The sequence below is a fragment of the Phodopus roborovskii genome, unplaced genomic scaffold (assembly GCF_943737965.1).
Source record: "Phodopus roborovskii unplaced genomic scaffold, PHOROB, whole genome shotgun sequence".
NCBI lineage: Eukaryota > Metazoa > Chordata > Mammalia > Rodentia > Cricetidae > Phodopus > Phodopus roborovskii.
The window spans coordinates 51,480,492-51,500,805 of record NW_026126407.1 but is presented as its reverse complement, the minus strand read 5'-3'; the positions used below and the strand labels follow the sequence as shown (position 1 = coordinate 51,500,805).

Below are 20,314 nucleotides of genomic sequence, written 5' to 3'. Positions count from 1 at the left end.
ACCATGTGGATATCCATAATTCATATACAAACTAATAAATATAAAATAAATTTATATACATTAATTTAAATTTATTACATAAATTTATGTAACACATATATGGACTGGGATAGCTCAGTGAAGACCTTTGAGGTTTTGGTTTGTTGGTTTTCTCTGTGTAGCCCTTACTGTTACTGTAGACCAGGCTGTCCTAGAACTCAAAGATCTAACTGCCTCTGCCTCCCAAGTGCTGGAATTAAAGGCATGCACCACCACTGCCTAGCCATTGTAGTTTTAAAAAATTGACTATTCTTCCCTAGGACCCAGGTTTGATTCCCAACACCTATTATGATGGCTCACAATGGTATTAACTACAGCCCCAAGGGATCCAACATCTTCATCTGGCCTCTGTGGGCACCAGGCATGCAACATGATACACATGCAGACAAAACACTTATAATTAAGCATACACACACACACACAAAACAAACAAACAAACTCCACCCCCACCCCAGCCAAGAAGTTATCTTCATGATGAATTTAAAATCTAGAGGAGCCCTGGGTCCCACCCAAAGCTTTCATGAATATGGACAGTATGGCAAGTTTCTCATTTAAAAAGATCCAACTGAAAATGGTTCCCCACATATTCATGTTCACGTGAAAGTGAACAGTTCTGTCCCATCGATGGCCTTTTAAAGTTAATTGGAAAGCTTCACTGTAGCACTATGGTGAAATGTGGCTGGTGAAATCTAACTGCACCAGATCATACTCAAACTTTCAATGAAACTAGCTAGTATGTATTCATGAACCCTGATACTAAAGTAAGTTAAAGCATAAATGAACTAAAAGAAGTCCTGTTCAACTAGGCATGGTGGCACACACCTTTAATCCCAATACTCAGGAGGCAAAGTCGAGTGTTTGTGTGTGTGTGTGTGTGTGTGGTTTTGTTCATTGAGCTGAGTTGCAGCTTATCACACTATATGCCCTTATCTCGCTTTGACAGATTACAGACACCTCAGAAAGATCATGGATTGTCACCAAAAGCATAAGTTTGATAGCTATCTTCAGCATGGTTGCAAACCAAGGGCTCACAGGAAACAGAAGTCCTTGTTCTATTTTTGAGACAGGGTCTCATAATAGGCCCAAACTGGTCTTTTATGTGGCTAAGGATGACCTTGAACTTCTGATCCTGATGACTCTACCTCCCAGCATTCGGTTATAAGTATGCATCACCATGCCTAGTTTGTGTGCTGGGACTTCATGTACACTGATCAAGCATTCTACCAACTGAGCTAAAGAATCAACCTATAATGTATTGTCACGGCAACATTACGTCAATGGTTTCCTTTTGCCTTTTTTGTCGTAGCAGTAGTAGGGATAGAATATAGGGTCTTGTAAATGCTAGACAAATACTCTATCACTGAGCTAGAGCCTCAGCCCTGAGGCCTGGGTTTAAATCCCAATACTCCATATACAACTGGGTGTGGTAGCATGAGTCTATAATCTGATGCATCCATAAAAGGATATGTCCTATAAACTCAATGGCCAGCTAGCCTGATGCAACAGTGAACAACAAAGAGACCCTGTCTCAAACAAGATAAAGGGTGAAGACTAACCTTAACACACCATGGCACACATTTGCCCCCACTCATTCTACCACATGTGTACACACACCATTTTTTTTCTTCTGAAAACTGATGTGCACAGTCACTATTCAGGTTGGCAAGAAGAATCAAGACCTTGCTGGACTGACCTGTCTACACCTTTTTTCCTTTTGCTCTTACAAGACAGGGTTTCTCTGTAGCTCTGGCTGTCCTGGAACTCACTCTTTAGACCAGGTCAGCATTGGACCCATAGAGATCCACCTGTCTCTGCCTCCCAAGTGTTGGGATTAAAGGCGTGCATCACCACAGCCTGGTTTATGTGCTTTGTAACTGCTGAACCAACTCTCAGACCTCTTTTCAATTTAAGGCAGGGTCTGATGTATCCAGGCTGTCAAACTAGGTATGTAGCCAAGACTGGCTTTTGAACTCCTGATTCTCCTGCTTCTATCTTTGGGATTATAGATATGCAACACTACCCTGGCCAGACTTCTAGTTTACACACACAGACACACACACACCCCATAACACATCTTCCCTGATAGGGTCTGTCAAAATACCTTTGACCTACAGAGTTCTTTCAAGCCAATCAGAGAACTGCAACCAGAAGGTACTACCAGTTTGTGCTGAGGCATAAACACTTCCTGATTGCCACCTAATAACTGAAGGTATTTCCATCTTTGATTCAGAGGGCAGAGGCAGGTTCTGGCACTCACTCTATTTCTCACAGGCTCAATCTCTCCAGGGACCCAATAGCAACAAATATTCCCTTCTGTTTTCCTTCCTGCTAAGAAGATGTTCAGGTTATACTGGTCCTCCAACCACCAGTAAAAGTGAGACTAAACAGGAAATCCAGTACTCTCTCCTGGGTCTAATCTCACTTACTGTACCACCTGACTGTTTCAGACCATCTGCAGACTAAGGCAAGGTAAGCAGCCTTGTCCCCAAATCTCCTGCAGCTGGGGCAGGTTGCAATGCTGGGATACTCACTGGCAAGGAGGTAGACGATGTGAGGGAGGAGGTGAGTAACTTTGCCACTCCCTGCGTCCCACCACCAGAATCTCCATTTGGACCTCCAGGTGGAGCCACCAGGGTCAGCTTCTGAGAAACAGGTGTTTTTTTCACAGCAGAACTTGGGGCAGCTCGGCTTGAAGGTTGTCCCACTGAGGGAGACTGCATACTAGGGAGCAAGGTCCCAGAAACGGAACTCTGCACTTGGGCTCCTGCAGGTGATGGACTGCTAGAAGAAGCCCCATGTTTAGAGACTGAACCACTAAAGGGATTATTCTTATAAGATGACCCCACAGAGCTGGCTGTATGCTGCTTTGCTGGGTGGCTCAAGGGAGTAGAGGATAAGGCTGTGGTCTTATGAGAGCTGCTGCTGGAGGCTGGTGAACTTCCAGAGGATGGCATAGTGGCATGGAAGGTCTGGCCTTTGGCTGCTGTCTTTACCAGCTGCACGAAGGAACGATGACACTGTGGAGAGGCAGCCTTTGGGCCTTGCAGCTTGTTGACAAAGGGGGCTGAGGGTGTGAAGCTTTTCTGCTGTTGAGTGCCTGCATGAAAGACTTTGACTTGGGAGCTAGGCATGGGGGCAGCTGCCTGGGGTCCATGAGACGTCCGTGGCAAACTGTGGTGCTTTGCTTTGGACTGGTGCAATTCAGACATACTCTTGCTGAGGGTACCTTGGCCAGACAGCTCTTTGTAGCCAGAACTTTCTGGCTTTTTCTCCTGAGAAGACTGCCCCAGTGCTAAAGCCTGTTCAGCTAGAAAATTGAGAGGTGACTGCAAAGCATTAGTAGGTGGAGGTGCAGAAGAGCTCGTCTTTGCAAAGTTCCGTTTCTCTTCTGTACACAAAACACCAGCAACTTTTTCTGCTGGTGCTTTGGAGGGTGCAGGCAGTGTGAATTCAGAACTGTTGGCTGCTCTGCTGTTCAATACAGCCAGCTCTTTAGACACGGTTTCCACAGAAGAGGCTGGATTCCGGACCAAGTCTTCATCCAGTGAGTCCTCCAGGGTGACAGAAACAGGGTCACTGAGGCCACAAGTTGCCTGGGATGAAAGCTCCCTGTTGGTTGCTCCAATACTCAGGCCTCCACCCTGATGTTCTGAGAGCAAAGTAATGGGACCACCAAGCTGTCCTGATGAGATGGAAACCTTTTTATCGGGCTTAGCAGATGATTCCTAAAGGAAAGCAGAAATGCTCATAGTGAGAAGTACCAATACTGGCCTGTTACGAAGATGTCAACAAGTAAATTCACGCTTACTGGGTAATTATAAGACAAGTGATGGATGAGAGTAGGTACCATGTCTGCCTTGCTTTGTAGTACTATCTGGCATGTATTTAGCTGGTGGAGGTTGGTTTTAGGTCAACATGCTTTGCACTAAATATACACATGCCCACAGTAAAATTTTTCTTCTTTTAGTTTTTGAAATAGTACAAGATTTGCTCAGATATTGTGTTGGCTAGTTTTATACTAATACAAGCTAGAGTCATAATCTCAGTTGGAAAAAATACCCACACAAGACTGGTCTGTGAGCATGCCTGTGGCACATTTTTTTGATACATGATTGATATAGAAGGGCCCAGCTCACTGTGGGCAGAGCCATTCCTGTGCTGGTGGTCCTAAGTGCTATAAAAAAGCAGACTGAGTAAGCCATGAGGAACAATTAGTAAGCAGCACTCCTCTATGACCACTGTATCAGTTCTTGCCTGCAGGCTCCTGTCTCCTTGAGTTCTTGTCCTAACTTCCCTGGATGATAGACTATAAACTGTTGCTTTTAGTCATAGTATTTTATCACAGCAATAGAAAGCTAACCAAGACAAGTCTATAGGCATTCACACTATCTTGAAATGTTCCTGGCTGAAATTAGACTGATGAGAATTACTTTCAATTAACTTACTTTTCCTGAATACCTGACTCCCTAGCCATTCTCATGGGAACAGAAATGGAATCTATACCGTTGCTCCTGAATTCCAGTACTGAACATATTGTAGGACAATTTAAACATCTGTTCTAAAACCTCTTTAAGCAGGGCTAAGGAAACCCCAAGCCTCATCTGGTAAAAGTCTAGCAAGTACCAATGTTCCCTGTGATGTCTAAGATGTTTTTCACATTTCTGTGCTCCATCCATTGTAGTTCCCGGTGGTTCTCCCTGGTAACTAACAGAGTCACTTCTCCTTCCTGCTACTGCTACAAACTAACTGGCCCACAGGTGTATACTTCCTCCCCAAGAGGTCTACTACACTGCTCAACTTTCACATTTACAGTGACCCTGTACTGCACTCAGACTCATATTGAGTCCCACAGGAACTGGGCTGGCTGATTACTGCTGTGAAAAACTGAGGCTAGAAAGGGTTAAATGGCTCAGCTCAGATATCTGTCTTGTTCAAGGGTGCCATCTGAGTAACTGTTCTCAATGAAGCTTACCAAGCTGCCATGATCACTCAAGAGATTTCCTGAGCATGGCTTCAGAACAGTTGGCTCATGGCCAGAGCAAGCTGACTCACCTTCACCTTGATTTTCGATGGAGCTATTACTTTCTTCTTGGCCCTGTTTGAAGAAATGAACACAGAAATGGTTCAAATGAGACCCACAAAAGGAGATTAAAACAGCAGTGTCCCAAGAAATAAAATTCTAAGGTACTTACAGGAGTGATGTTAGGTGCCCATGGCCTCGCCGGCTCTCTTTAAATAGAGTCCTAAAAGAAAAAGGGCTGGTGTATCTTATCTGCCCCAGTATGCCACAACTCTGCTTCTAGAGCTTTTCCTAGAGGCCCTGGTACTCAGTAGCATTTATTCTAGCTGACTAGAGAGCCACTAGAGGGCCTAATGTGCCCTCACCAACTCACCTAAAGCCAAACATCTAGGCTTTACCAAGAAAATCAATGACTGTGCTGCAACCTCTCATAGCTAAAAATTCCCTAAGGCAGTGGTGCTTTTCTTAATGGTATTCTAACCCTACCCAAGGAGAAATGCGAAGTAGCATACATAGCATGCCCTTATTTTTTCAGAGACACTCAATAAAAATTAATCTTTATATAACCTAACCTACAAAGAAAGAATACTAATTCCCAAGGTTCCCATCATCTGTCCAAATCACTGATGAATCATTATCTATCTTTATCTAACCTCCCAAGCCCTCCATAAGGTAGACATAGTCCATTCATGGGTGGCAACACATGTGAAGGAGCTTCTGGGACAGAAGCCCAACAATAGACTTCAACATGGAGTCAGCACTGCTCCTTGTGAAACTTTTTAGAACTATGAGGAAGTCCATCTCTCAGCCTCTGGTACGGCCACTGAATCAAAACAACAAATCCTATACTGTGAAGAAACGAGAATGCAGCCAATCCTCCCACTAAAGTGGGACAAGAACTGAAATCTCCAAGTAAGATTTCTCTTCTAGGTTAAGAAAACTCCTTTATATATATCCCAGTATGTCCCCAGGTTCTCAAGTGATATCAGAATTGAATCAGTGAGACAGTGACTTCTGAGGTAAGGCATCATTGTCAGCCCAAACTAACCTGCCTCACCACAAGGGCCTCACCTGGCTTGCATCCAGCCTTTGGGCCAGAGAGGCTTGACCTCAGCATCCAAAAAAGCTTTCACACAGTCCTCCCAGGCCTGGGCTTTGCTGTTCCTCTCCAGATCACGGCTCTCCAATTTGATCTTCACCACCTGGCACAAAAGCTCCCTGAGAAGCAGACAGAGATCAGAAACTTCCTACCACCCCAAATGCTGTTTCACAGTTGCCACTGTGTGCTTTCAGCAACCCATGAAAGTAATTAATCCTAACCTTCATTAGCAATATGGGGACAGGCTCAGATACTGGTCTCACAAACCCTCCAATGATGCAAGATCCCAGTTTGTGCACACCTGATTTCATCATTCCACTGGAATTTCTTCCGGGGTCCCATTATCCTCCGGCCCCCCTTTTCTTCATCTTCTTCCTCATCAGAACAAATACGTTCTCTCTGCTCCTTGTCTTTCTCTTCTTCCAGCATCCTACAGAGGAAACAGAAGGAGCCCTGAGGTTCTCCTGCCCACCAGCTTCCCCTTTCTCCCTTCTACAATAGTCTCCTTGATTTAAGATCAGAAAGTGCTGAAAATCCTAGAATTGTGTTGGAAATGTAAGTAAATATTGAGAAGTGTAGAAAGAAGAGACAGAGACCCAGAGAGATAGCTCAGTGGTTAAGAGCATGTACTGTTCTTACAGAGGATCCAAATTCAGTTCCCAGTACCCCAGCTCACAACCACCTGTAACTAGAGCTCCAGGGTATCTGACTCCCTTCTGGATGCTGCAAGTATATGCACATTTCCATATACAGACTCACACACACACACTCACACATTCTCTCTCTCTCTCTCTCTCTCTCTCTCTCTCTCTCTCTCTCTCTCTCTCTCTCTCTCTCTCTCTCACACACACACACACACACACACACACACACACACACACACGTTATTTTAAGAGAGGGTAGAAGAGATACAGAAAGATAATGACACCCAAATGAGATGGGACACACTTACTTAGCAACTTTTGCTTGTGTGTGTGCTTGGCATTCATCCTGGTACTTGGCCACTTGCTCAGGCATGGCCCTACCAATGGCATCCTTGAGCTTCTGGAGTGGTTCCTTTAGTCGCCCACCCTAAGAAAGGACACAGAACAGATTTGGCTCATGTTATCACTTTTGCAGTGAGGACCCACAATGAGCTATCAAAAGGAGACAGTGTAGCATATATGATTCCTATGCAGACTCTGCCACTCACCTGTTCATAAAGGTGAAGTTTCCGAGCACGCTTGACCAGAGCATCCTTGCTGCAGGGCAGGAATGAAGCCAGATAAGCAAACACTCCAGAACGGATTTGGCTAGTCAGCTCCCGTGTTTGCACCTCTATGCTGAAGAACACAACAGTCATTAATGGCCTACAGTTTGCTGCAAGTTTCCTCTTCCTTAGGTTGCAGACTGGAGAAGAAAGCTAAAAACCAAAAGTAGTCTGAACCTTATCTTAATGGTCACACAATGTAACCATGTGACCACAGCAGCAACATAAGGAAAAACTCAAGCTTACTGAACTTGGCTAGGAAAAGTGGGTAAAGGCTCTTAGCTCAAGGACAAGACCAAGGCAAAGGTAGTCAAGAGAACAAAGCCAAGAACTAGGCAGTGGTGGCATGCACCTTTAATCTCAGCACTCAAGAGGCAGAGGCAGGTTAAGATCTGTGAGTTCAAGGTTTTCAGAGTGAGTTCCAAGGCTACCTGTCTTGGGAGAAAAAAAAAATAGAGAGAAAGAGAGGAATAGAAGAGAGAAATAGAGAGAACAAAGCCAAAGATAAAAAGGTATGAGCATTAAATTCCATAAACAAAGAAAACATAAAAGCTTTTAAAAGTGAAAGTAAAATTGCCTGAGATTGTCAGGAAGTATTTTTCAGTAATATTTTGAAGATTTATTTTTCTTTTATGCAGGACATTTTACCTGCATGTACATATTGCTAATCATGTGCATGCTTGGTACCCATGAATCCCTGAACCTGGAGCCAGTTGTTAAGGGCAATTGTGAGCCACCATGTGTATGCTAGGAAACAAATCCAGGTCCTTTGAAAGAGTAATGGCAAGTTCTCTTATTCATTAAATCATCTCTCCAACCCATGCCAGCATGTTTTGATTTTTCAGTTACTAGCTCTACCCATGATCACAAGATCAGGGAAATCCTCACCTCTCTAGTTTCTCCAGCTGACAAACAGGAAAAGCCTGAACTTTCTGTATGTGGCACCTTCAAGTAGGTTCTTTGGTTGACACAAAACTCTCAGGTGCTCTTTGAGGCCCTGTTCTTCCTGAACCAAAATGTCCAACCATATCCTATTCAGTGCAGACCATTTGTGGAAACATTCTCAAATCTTGACAAATGTTCTTACATAGGCAAATGCCTCTGTTGACCTGACATAGAGATTTGGTTTAGATATGTATATTTGCTGCTGTCCTTTTAATCCAGTTTATACAGCAAAGTACCTCAGATGTTTGGGGCTCAAGGCAGAGAATGACAAGATGAAATGTGCTGGAAACACAAGTAAAAATAAGGATGAACTCTGAGAGGAATCCCAATGCAGCCTGAGATTACCAAGCTATCACTCATTCATCTGGATTCTCTCTTTTCATCTCATACTTGCCAAGTAATCCTCTTCCAAAGGCCATGACAGTACATATATTACAGCATTTTAATAATATCTGTGGCTGAAGATTAGTAAGGCCTAATATTTACAGAGACAGGGATCTAGTGTCCCTGTTTCATTCTAAACAGGAAAACAGAGACAAACAGATACTCACTCTAGCAAGATGCCATTAATATCTTGAGTGAAGAACTTCTGTTTGCTCTCTCCCTCAGCAGCTCTGGCAGCCTGATTCACAGGAGACAGACAGTAACAAGTATTAGTGCCCTTTTTCAAGCATCCCTCACACTCACCAGCAGGCACAGGTGTTACAGCACCTGTGGGCAAGTTCTTGGGACTTAACAATACTAATCATGGAAGAGAAAGCAGTGATCTTGAGTCTATCTGGTTAGAAGTCAACTCAACCAGCAATACAGCTTCTGTGTACAGGCCAACTACACTGTAAACTGGGATCTCTATACTGTCAATGGTAGAAAAGCAACTAAGACCTTAAGCAAACCTACAAGATTTAAAGCAGTGGTTCTCAACCTTCCTAATACTGTGACCCTTCAATACAGTTTCTCATGTTGTGGTGACTCCCCGTTTTCCAGGTGCTTTCATAGGCTCTTCTTCTTCATTGTCCTCATCATCTTCATCCTCTCCATCATCATCCTCTTCAGCCACATTCTTGGTTTTCACAGGAGTAACTTTTGCAGGAGTTTTCTTTCCTTTGTCAGGTGTGATCTCCATAGCTTCTTCAGTCATTTTACTCCTCCTCCTCCTCTTCATCATCATCATCCTCATCCTCTGAGGCAGGAGTAGCAGCTACCTTTGCTGATTTCATTCCCTTCATTACTGGTGGCTCAAATTCCTCCTCCTCATCACTGTCTTCCTTCTTGGCATTCTTACCGTTCTTAGCCCCCTTTTTACCAGGTGTTGCTACCAATGCTTTTGCTTGGTGGCTCCCTTCTTTCCAGGTGTAGCAACTGCCTTGGCTGGTGTAACTGCTTTTTCCCTGGGGTAACAGCAGCTTTCTTAGCTGGTGTGGGAATTGCAACTTTTTTGTTTGCGAAAATAACCAACTTCTTTGCTGGAATTGTGGTAGCTTTTTTTCCTTTTTTTTTTTTTTTTTTTTTTTTTTTTTTTTTCCCTGAGGGATGACAATCTCTTCTTCACTGCTGTCATCTTCTCCATCTTCTGACATTTCTTCATCTTCACTATCCTCTTCCACCTCCTTTGGGGAAGGAGCCATTTTCTTGGAATCACCGTGGGTTTTGCCAGCCTTTGTGAGTTTCACCATGGTGGCGGGTTCTGACAACAGCACATGTGGTGGAGTGCGCAGCTCAGAAGAGCCTAGAACCCAGTGGAACTCGACGGCAGCAATAGGCTCTGAAGACACTGGAGCACGTATGACTGACTGCAAGCTTCAGCTAGTATCTCAAGCAAAAACCCAACTTACTCTTTTGCTTAAACTTATACTACTAGTTCTAAGATAGAATCCAGAAGTATCCTTAATCAATTCAATCTAATTCCTTAAACAGATAGTCAAATGTTATATTGTTCACCAGACTCATCAACAGGCTTTTATTAAGTCACGAATGAACTTGAACTCTGTGTTTATATGCACTTTGTGTGTTTGTGTGTGCATATGCACACACGTGCTCATGCTCATGGTATTTATCTGTGTGCTATGTGTGTACATGTGTGCACACACAGACATCAGAGGAGCATGTCACTCTCTGCTTTATTCCTTTGAGGTGTGGTCTCTCTCTGAATCAGTCATTTTTGGTTAGGCTTGTAGTCAGCAAGCCCCACTGATCCTTCTGTTCCACCCCATCCCAAGGTTGCAGGCACATGCTAGACCACACTTAGTTTTGTTACATAAGTGCTTGGAATCCAAAACTCAGGTCCTTATGGTTGTGCAACTAGCAGTCTTACCCACTGAGCCATCCCTCGGCTCCTAGCCTTGAACTCTTGATTCTCCAACCTTTACTCTGTGAACTGTAATTATAAGGACATGCAGTACCACACCAGGTTACACATTTATTTTTTAGCCATTAAGCCATTTCTCCAGCACTTAAAAAGCTTTCTGCCTGTATAACTTTTTTAGAAATGTTTCTTTCTGAAGCCTTTTAACTGCATAGCTATATTTTAGAGGATCTGGAGATTACCTGGGTGCTACACTTTAAAATAAATCCAAATTAAAAACCAACTGAAGTAGGACTTGGTGATACACACCCATAAGCCCAATTGCTCCAGGGTCTGAATCAGGATTCCAAATTGGAGAAAAGGCTGAGTAACTCAGTGAGACAACCATGATCTCCTGAAAGCCTTGATAATGAGGTCCAGCCAGAGTCTGACTAGGCTAATGTGTTGTTTGAATGCAGTCACAAGTGTGAGCTCTGACAAGATCAGAAAAGAGCCATTTAGTGCCAGCCTAGTCAGGTTTTAGGATTCCTTTTTTTAATGTAAGCAACAGAAATGGACAAGTACCTCTTCTAAAGTCAAGATTTAAAATTTATCTTATTTTTAAAAAGAGAGGAAAATGAAATTAGGGAAGTTAAAAAATAAAGCAAGAAATACTTAAATGCTACCAACAATTATGCACACCAAGTTTAATTTTGGAGTCAAGACAGGGTCTCACGCAGCTCAGGCAAATCTTGAACTTCCTTTGTTGCCAAAAATGACCTTGAACAACACATTCTCCTGCTATCACCTCCAAACTATTGGAATTATAGGACTATCTAATTTAATCTTTAAAATGCCATGTTCATTTCAAGATCTAGCCTAGAACTCTTTATTAAGAATACAAGTATCAGCCAGGCAGTGATGGTGCATGGCTTTAGTCCCAGCACTTGGGAGACAGAGATAGGCAGATCTCTATGAATTCAAGGCCAGCCTGGTCCAAGTTCTAGGACAGGCTCCATAGCTACAGACAAACAAAAAACAAATATCTACATGTGGCTTTTGGAATTCTATGTAATGGTCTGTGTCCAAATACATTCTTCTCTGGAAAGACTACCTTTCCCAGTAAACTGTTAAAAAGGATTAGTTATCCATGCACACATATGAAGGGCTCCAGGTACAGCAAAATCTGTAATGCCCAGGAGTCATTATTCAGAAGAGACAACTTGCCAAATAGCATGTTTACCCAGAGAAGCATTCTCACTAAATTCTCTCCCCCCAAAAAGTGAAATAATAGGTTACTACTCTTATCATAATCTACTATGGGAACGAAGACATACCCAAGAATTTTATTTTGACTTTTCTGTAAAATAAGCAATGGTCTACTATTGCCTAGTATTTTTCATTTAATTAACAAGACTTTGAGAGACTACCAAAAAAAAAAAAAAAAAAAAAATAGTGCTTACAAATTGAAGCATTGAAAAGAACAAATGATTTTTAAAACATGAATTCTGAACAACAGACAGTATGTTCAAACATGCCATGTACAGAATCAACTGCTCTCCCTGCAATAGAAAATTATACTATAAGTCCCTGACATGGCACAATTCATTAAAGCATTACATTCAAGAAGAACACTTGTGTTCAATACTACATACACATGGGCTAACATGGAGGAACCACAGATGTAAATAAGATGTTTTGTTTGCTTTGTATATTGTGTTTAATGTCTTCTCTAAGTGAGATAAACATTTCTAGATGAAGCTAACACTTTACACTGTCTTAAAATATGAAATATCACTAGTTGAAATACAGTTCTAGGAGCATTTGTGCTCAACTGCTATATATTTTGAACTAGTGATTCTTATAGTATTTTCAGCTATCTCATGCTAAAGACTGCTTGCTCTTCTTTGGAACAGGAACAGTGCCCATAATGTTAAGCTCCCATGTGTCACCATGCAGGTTAACATCTGACGAACCCAACACAAGGGATCAAGTAAAACCCAGTAGCAGCTAAGCATATGCTATGTTTATGCATGTGTTTACAAACCAGTAAATTTTCAAAATCTCTGGAAGAATTCAAAGATGACACTCTACCTCAACTACCTGCTGGCAAGAGCAGGGCTGATCAACCACAAAAGCAAAGGTGAGTTATGGGAAAGAAACGAATAGAAAACAGATCAAGAGAAAAAAACCTCCCCAAAGTAAAATTCCAGAGAGGTGGAAAAAAAAAAAAAAAAAAAAAAAAAAAAAAAAATGAAGCCTGGTAGGCAAAGCTTACACTGTGTCCTCCTTGGGATTAGATAAGAACTTGAAAACTTTACACTTTCACTTCCCAACTCACTTTCTTGGGCATCAAGCTTCACAAGATATAGAGCTATTATCAACCTACCCAAACAGCTTCCAGGAAAGCCTAGCCATACTTTGTCCCCATACCTGAGCCAGCTCCTTAACACGCTTCTCCAGGGGTGTTGGAAGGCCTTCAGGAAAGGAAGAGGGCTGCCTGAATTCCTGATCCAATCCCACTCCAAGGGAATCACTTCCATCATCCATATCTTGGAAAGGGCTTCCTTCTGGAGACTCACTTAGAAGCTGTTCCAAGTCCAAATCTGTTAGGGAGTCCATGGCAGTGGCAGCTTGGAGCAAGTCGTTGTCAGAAGTGGAGCCAAAGAGTGACAACAAGGGGTCAGAAGTGCCCTCCAATTCCCTCAGGCCCTGAGCTTCTATTGACGACACAGCTACAGGCTTATGTTCCTCCTCCCTCTTTTTCTGAGCCTCTTTCTCCTTCTGAAATTTCTTTAGCATCTCTCTAACATTTAATGACCCAGAGTACTTCTTCTTCTTTTTCTCCTTACTGGCATTTAAGGCTGTGAAGCTGTAAGCAAGAGGAAAAATGATTACTCAGGTTGCAGGACTCTCCATGAGAAATTCAGTAACCTTCATCCCTGTACCCAGGAAATGGTCTCCACAAAAGCCTCTGTTTTGTCAGTCCACTTGTTAACATGCCTCCATTCTCTTGGCATAGAGAATTCATTCTTGCTGGACCAAAGCTTGAGTGTGAATAGAGATTAGCAACACAGTGTCATATACTGCTAAATATCCAGTGGGCTTTTAAGAACCATTTGCAGGTTTAAATAAATGTGAAAAATGGGAGGGACAAGAAAAGTATTTTAAGGAAGAAAACATGAAAACCAAAGAAAGAACAGCAGCAACGTGAAGGTAGCTGGGCTAACTAAGTAGGACTCATGACCACAGACATAAGAAAATAGCAGAAAACAAAAGAACTGGGGCAGAGAGGAGTTCTAAGAGAACAAGGAGCATCATTAATCATATGGTGACAGAAATAGCTGCTGACACTGACAGAGGCACACAGGCACACAAGCTGACACAAAAGGAGAGTGGCTGACAGAACAGCCCTGTCAGAGGAGAGGTGAAAGGAGAGTCAGCCCCTATAGCTTCTTTTGAAGCTGGAGAAGAGGGAGAGGGCAAGTCAGCTCCTGGTGTTGTGCCCTCATAGACCACTTTATCCTAGTGGTCTGCTGCCTCTCACCCGGCTTTGGAAAACTTGGACTTTTTCGATTTCTTCTCCTTGTCATAAGTGTCATCTTTTTTCTTCTTCTTTATCTTTTCACCACTTTCTTTCAACTTCCTCTTCTAAGAATTAAAGACAAAGTACAGTTATACAACTTCCTGAGTCAGAGAGCAAATACACTAGACAGCACTGGTCTTGCCCCAAATGAGGTACATCTTCAGACCCATTTCATTTCCTTCATGAACAAAAAAGGCTTCTATCTCAAAGCAGTCCCTGGACAAAATCTATAGCATCCCATCAACAGTGTTTCCTTCAAACACTCAAATGGAGACCATGGTAGCTGTTCTGAGGCAGATTTGGAATAAGATGTGGGTGAGCCCTCTCATTTTAAATAATGGGCAGTGGTAGGCAAACTCTAAAATACACTTAATCTAAGGCTGAACAGTTTTCAGTGGGTGACAAGCCCTAGAACTAAAGTCCTCTCCAACTCCACAGTAAAGAAGCCAGTAAGAGTGGGGCACACTTCATTGGTCCACATGGATAAAATGACTGAGGCCTGACCAGTATCCCCATATTCACATCATGTTAAGACAATTCTACCTTTCCACTAGTTTCCTAAGCCATCCTAAAAGGTTGCATATTCTAGAGTCACCTACTGATCTCACAGTCACATCAAAAAGTATCTCTGAAATACAAAAGGAAAAATATCCTAACCTTTGGAGATTTTTTCTTCTTTTCCTTAATGAAGTCATCCTCAGATTCTGAAGCTTGTCTAAACTGTAAGGTTCCCGAGTTAATGTAAAATCCTCCATACTTTGTGGTCAAAGAGGCAGGGACAAGTTCATCATACTAAGGGGGGAAAACATACCATCAGCTCCCATGTCTAGTTCAATAGCTCAAGGTACAAAGAACACCTTAAGAGATGCAACTAGGATTTTCTGTTACTCTTCATACACCATGCTAAGACATCCTCTCCTCAATCACCAACATGCAAGCTACTTAGGAGTTTTACAAAGAAGAGGTTGTTATTTTCATAGAAAAAAAAAAAAAAAAAAAAAACAAAGTTCAGGAAGACCCTTCCTCTCAAGTTCAGGGTTGTTTGTGCAAGGAGGACAAACTGAGATGTCACAACCCTGCCACACTATAATACATTCATTCATTAACTACTCACCGCCTCAGAGTTATCAATGAAAGAATCCGATTCATCATAGCCATACCCCATATCAATCAAATCCTGTATACGGTCTTTCCTACGTTTCTTTCCACCCTGAAATTTAAAAGCAAGGGGTCACATGCTTTTTGATAAGTACAATGAATTAAATGTTGTCTTGAGTCTTATCAGCTAGTGATTAAAGGTTGAAAAGCACTAAACATACAACCCTCACCCTGTCTCTCTCCTTTCTCTCTCTCTCACACAAACACACACCCCCTACATATATCCCAATCCCTTCTCTAAAGATCTCTGAAAAATAGGGCAGATTTGTATCTGCATAAAAAGCCTAACACAGAAGAATGAAATAAATGAATTATTCTGCTCTGAAACAAAACACATCCTCTAAGGCCTTATTTGCCCATTTAACTCACACATTTCTCCTGCCACATGAGAGTCTGAACTTAATACATTTGTTTAATAGCTGTTTTCTATTTCCTCTGAGTGCTACATCTATTTCCAGATCACTTCTGACTATATGATAATCCACTAAATGAACATGAAAATGCCTGGAGACTGCTCTCACTAATGAGGGTTGTTCTGCCCACACATAAGTCTTACATATTTTTCTTCGAATTTCCGTGCAAGGGCCTCCACCTTATGCCTTTCTTTTTCTTCATCGTTGAAAGGATCCAACACATCTTTTTTCTAGAAAGAGTTTATTCCACAAAAATAAATCACACACATATAGAAGAAAGTCATAGTCCTGGTTAAACACCCTTCAATGACTACCCAACACTTATAAATTGGGTAATGAAAACTATTATTCAGAAATAGCACGGTGTTGCCATCACATCATGTTTTAATGTTTAAAAAATAATCTCAACAAGAATATCAGTTCATTGTAATCCTAGCTACTAGAAAAGCTGAGGACAAGGACCTCAACTTCAAAGCCAGCAGGACTACAGAGTGAGGTCAAGGCTAACCTAGGCAATGCACTGAGAGCTTGTCTTAAACTAAACAAAAAAGAGGCTGAGGGCCTAGTTTAGTGTTATTGCCCTTGCATGATCAAGGCCTTAGGCTTAACCCAGTAGCCATGAACACATTAAAGAGAGAGAAGGTGACCAGGAAGTGGTGGTACATGCCTTTAATGCCAGCATTTGCAAGGCACAGCCAGGTAGATCTCTGAGTTCAAGGGCAATCTGGTCTACCCAGTGAGTTCCAGGAAAGGCAGAGCTATTATACAGTAGAGAAACTCTGTTTTGAAAAACAAAAGAGTGAGAGAGGGAGGAGAGGGAGGGAGGGAAGGAGAGAAAGAGAAAGAGAAAGAGAGAAAGAGGAAGGAGAAAGAAAACACGAAAACTTGATCAAGGTCTACAGAGCAGAGAGCCTTTCTAGAGATGTTCAATGTCTACAGAACTGTGTTCAATAAAGTTGATTCTTTTTGTAACAATTTAAGGTACTTGAAAACATTTTAAGGTGTCTAAAGGTTTCATAAAACTTCTAAAATAGTCAAGGTCCCAAAAGGTTAAAACTGGTGTCTGGGGAAACAGCTCAGGAATTAAAAGCACTGACTTCTCTTTAAATGCCTTGGATTCAACTCCCAGTATCCACATTAAACAGAGAGACAAAAAAAGTTTTAGGTTTTTTGGGGTTTTTTTTTTGTTTGTTTGTTTTGACTTTTTGAGACAGGATTTCTCTATGTAGCCCTGGAACTCAACTTGTAGACCTGGTTGGCCTCAAACTCAGAGATCTACATGCCTCCCAAATGCTAGGATTAAATGTGTGCACCAGCAAAGATTTTTTTTTAAAAAAATAATAGTTAAAAACCACACTTTGGCAGGACATATTAAAATTGAAATGATACAGCAAAGATTAGCATGGTCCCTGTTGTGATGATAACATACAAACTCATGAAGCATTCCATATTAAGAAAAAAAAAAAAAAAAAAAGGTTAAAAACCCACTGAATGGCCAGGCAGTAGTAGCACAGCCTTTAATCCCAGCACTCGAGAGGCACAGGCAGCAGATGATCTCTGTGAGTTTGAAATCAACCGAGTCTACAGAGGCAATTCCAGGACAGCTAGGGCTGTCTAGTAAGCACAAGGCATTGAAGAAAAGGACCAAAACCATACTACTCTTGGAAACATACCTTCAAGGACCCACTGTCATAACCTTCATCTGCCAACCTCAATTATCATCCCAAATATTTTCATCTAGTCTTCTAAAGTTTACCTTTACTCCATAAATTTACTCATGCAATTTTTTAATGAAGTAATTTTCCATAGCTGGATTTATGTTCTTAGACAAGGAGTTTTAATATGCCACAACTTCAGAGTAGAAATAAAATACTGACAAATGTATGTTTGCTTCAAAAGTCTCTAGGCCAGGCATGGAGGCACATATCTGTAATCTCAGAACTTGGAAAACAGAAGCAAAAGAGTAGAGTTCTAGGCCAGCCCAAAGACTCAATTTCCAACCTCAAACAAACAAAAAAGAAAAAATTCCTTTATTCCACATTCCTGTCTACTAAAACCCACCCACCCAAAAGCTCAGTTACATGATTTTATAGTAAGTGTATATACTGTGATACTGTGGTATATACAAAAATACAAACATTTAAAAATGTAATACATGAGTGGATTTTATTTTTTAATTTTATTTTTGTAAAATGCTTTGTCTGAAAGTATATATGTGTAGCATATGTATGCCTGGTGTCCAAAAAGGGCAGAAGAGGACATCAGATCCCCTGGAACTAGAGTTACAGGTGGTTGTGAGCCACCATGTGGATGCTGGAAATGGAACTTGAGTCCTGTATAGAAAAGCAGCCAGTACTCTTAAGCATACAGCCATCTCTCCAAAAATACAGGCTGTTTTTAAAAACAGGTACTTGTTTGTATCTTCTAACATTTCTACAATGATCACATACAACTTAAATGGCTAAAATAATGTTAGAAATCCCGTTTTTGAGCTGGGTGTTGGTGGCGCATGGCATTAATCCCAGCACTCAGAAGGCAGAGGCAGGCGGATCTCTGTGAGTCCAAGGCCAACCTGGTCTACAAAGACAGAGAAACCCTGTCTCAAAAAAAAAAAAAAAAAAAAATCCCAAGAAATCCTAGTTTTGAGTTCTACCCAATTCAACATGAATTCCTCAAAGCCAATTTCACACATTTCAATTACTATTCTGGATGGAAGGTTCCCCTCTGTCCAAACACAGCATCCTGGCCATTATTAAGCTCAGCCAAAGCCCTTTGGTGCTTAAATCTCAAAGTTTAACTATTGCTATCTGTTCTGCTAGATTTTCTTAAAATACTGTAAATTTCCATGAAGCAGGGGCAGTTTTTCCACTTTTAAATGGTCCTCACCATGCAGGACTTCACATTGCAAAGAATATGTGCTAGCTGAACCAACACACAAATGTAGCAGATTATACTAGGGGACCTCATGCATGACTATACTCAGGACATGTAAAACTGACTCAGGAATTGTAAAACTGAAGTTCAGGAGTGATTCCCATGAAACTTTATCCAAATTTCTCTGTGTATATTCCATACAGTTTTCTGCAATATTGAATATAATATGGAGCTTCTCTACCCCAGCTGCCTAAACAAACAAACAAACAAAACAAAAAACAAGGTAAGTTAGAGCACTGGAGTTCTAATTTCAATTGCTCTACACATCTGGTTTGAGCCCATGGATAAATGTTAACCTACTCCTGTTAATGTCTCTTTCTCTTAGGGAAGAGGATATTATTCCTATATTGAAAAAGGAACTGTAAACAGATTTTAAATTATTTTTCTCATTCTGCTTACTGGCCCTTATACAACATGATGACTCTTTATATAGATGCATTGATTTATTCTGTTAGGAAGCTATCAATCAAGACAACAGTTTCGGCTGGAAAGATGGCTCAGCAACTAAGAGTATTTGCAGAGGACCTGGGGTCTCCTTCCAAGCACCCACATAGTAGTATACAATCCTCTGTAACTCTAGCTCCAACTTCTTCTTCTAGCTTCCACACCCAACACACAGGGTACAGACACATGTAGTCCAAACATTCATACATAAAAATAATGGAGCTGGAGAAATGGCTAAGTGTTTGAGAGTGCTGGTTGCTCTTGCAGAGGACCTGGGTTCAATTCCCAGCACCCACATAATGGTTCACCATCATCTATAATTCCAGTTCCATGAGACCTGACACCTTCTAGTTTCTATGGGTACCAGGTACACAGGCAGTATACACACACACACACACACACACACACACACACACACACACACACACACACAAAATGTGTGTGTATGGAAAACACTAATAACTTTAAGAATAATAAATCACACTTTCGGTGTGGTGGCATATGCCTTAATCTCACCACCCAGAAGGTGGAAGAAGGTTCAGGAATTCAAAGGCATCTTGCTATATGGTAAGTTATGAAGCCAGCCTGGGATACATGAGACACTGAGAAAGGAAAGAAAGAAAATGATAGATAACCCTATACATAGGAAAGTGGAGAATTCTAACTAGACATGGTGCCTCCAAACACCCCTAAAATGAGTCAGGCTAAGTGAGTACTTGGCACTGAGACACTATGCTAGAGACTTTACCAACATGACCTCACTCCACCCTCACTGTGAGCCAGGTGCTTTATCCTTGTTCTAGTAAAAGCCATTCTAGAGACCAAAATATCACAAGTGTGATCCTACTCACCTTCTCCTCCTAGCCTAATACAGTACACTAGTATACAGAAAATGCTTAAAATGCTCTTCATCTAGCTCCTACTCCTGATATATGATTCTATATACATACAACACAAAGATATACAAAACTTATCTTGAGTGACAGTGGTAGCCTATAAAGATGTTCTTTGAGGCAAACAGAAGTGTTTCTAGTATCCTGCTAAATGTTGTATTTTGTGAATCATATACAGTTGCATGGCTTGTGCTGAGTTTGTGGAAATCCACAAACTTTATCAAATGTATCCTTCCTGTATGTATGACTTAAC

The 20,314-nt window shown here is 41.5% G+C and overlaps 1 protein-coding gene and 1 non-coding gene across 5 annotated transcripts in view; one reads left to right on the top strand and one right to left on the bottom strand.

The window, feature by feature from the left end:
* Positions 1–20,314, bottom strand: part of Ubn1 (ubinuclein 1) — a 30,708-nt gene that overhangs the window by 5,034 nt on the left and 5,360 nt on the right. For all 4 annotated transcript variants that reach the window (XM_051181352.1, XM_051181351.1, XM_051181354.1 and 1 more), the window contains 13 exons: positions 15,934–16,020; positions 15,334–15,429; positions 14,877–15,011; positions 14,181–14,284; positions 13,067–13,505; positions 8,904–8,974; positions 7,351–7,480; positions 7,111–7,229; positions 6,460–6,588; positions 6,131–6,277; positions 5,232–5,282; positions 5,092–5,134; positions 2,571–3,764 (listed from right to left, as the gene is read on the bottom strand). In XM_051181352.1, the coding sequence (XP_051037309.1) occupies positions 2,571–3,764; positions 5,092–5,134; positions 5,232–5,282; positions 6,131–6,277; positions 6,460–6,588; positions 7,111–7,229; positions 7,351–7,480; positions 8,904–8,974; positions 13,067–13,505; positions 14,181–14,284; positions 14,877–15,011; positions 15,334–15,429; positions 15,934–16,020 (2,745 nt within the window). The remainder of the gene's footprint in view (positions 1–2,570; positions 3,765–5,091; positions 5,135–5,231; positions 5,283–6,130; positions 6,278–6,459; positions 6,589–7,110; positions 7,230–7,350; positions 7,481–8,903; positions 8,975–13,066; positions 13,506–14,180; positions 14,285–14,876; positions 15,012–15,333; positions 15,430–15,933; positions 16,021–20,314) is intronic.
* Positions 17,142–17,245, top strand: LOC127219925 (U6 spliceosomal RNA). The gene has a single exon (XR_007834344.1). It is a non-coding gene; the product is annotated as a U6 spliceosomal RNA (small nuclear RNA).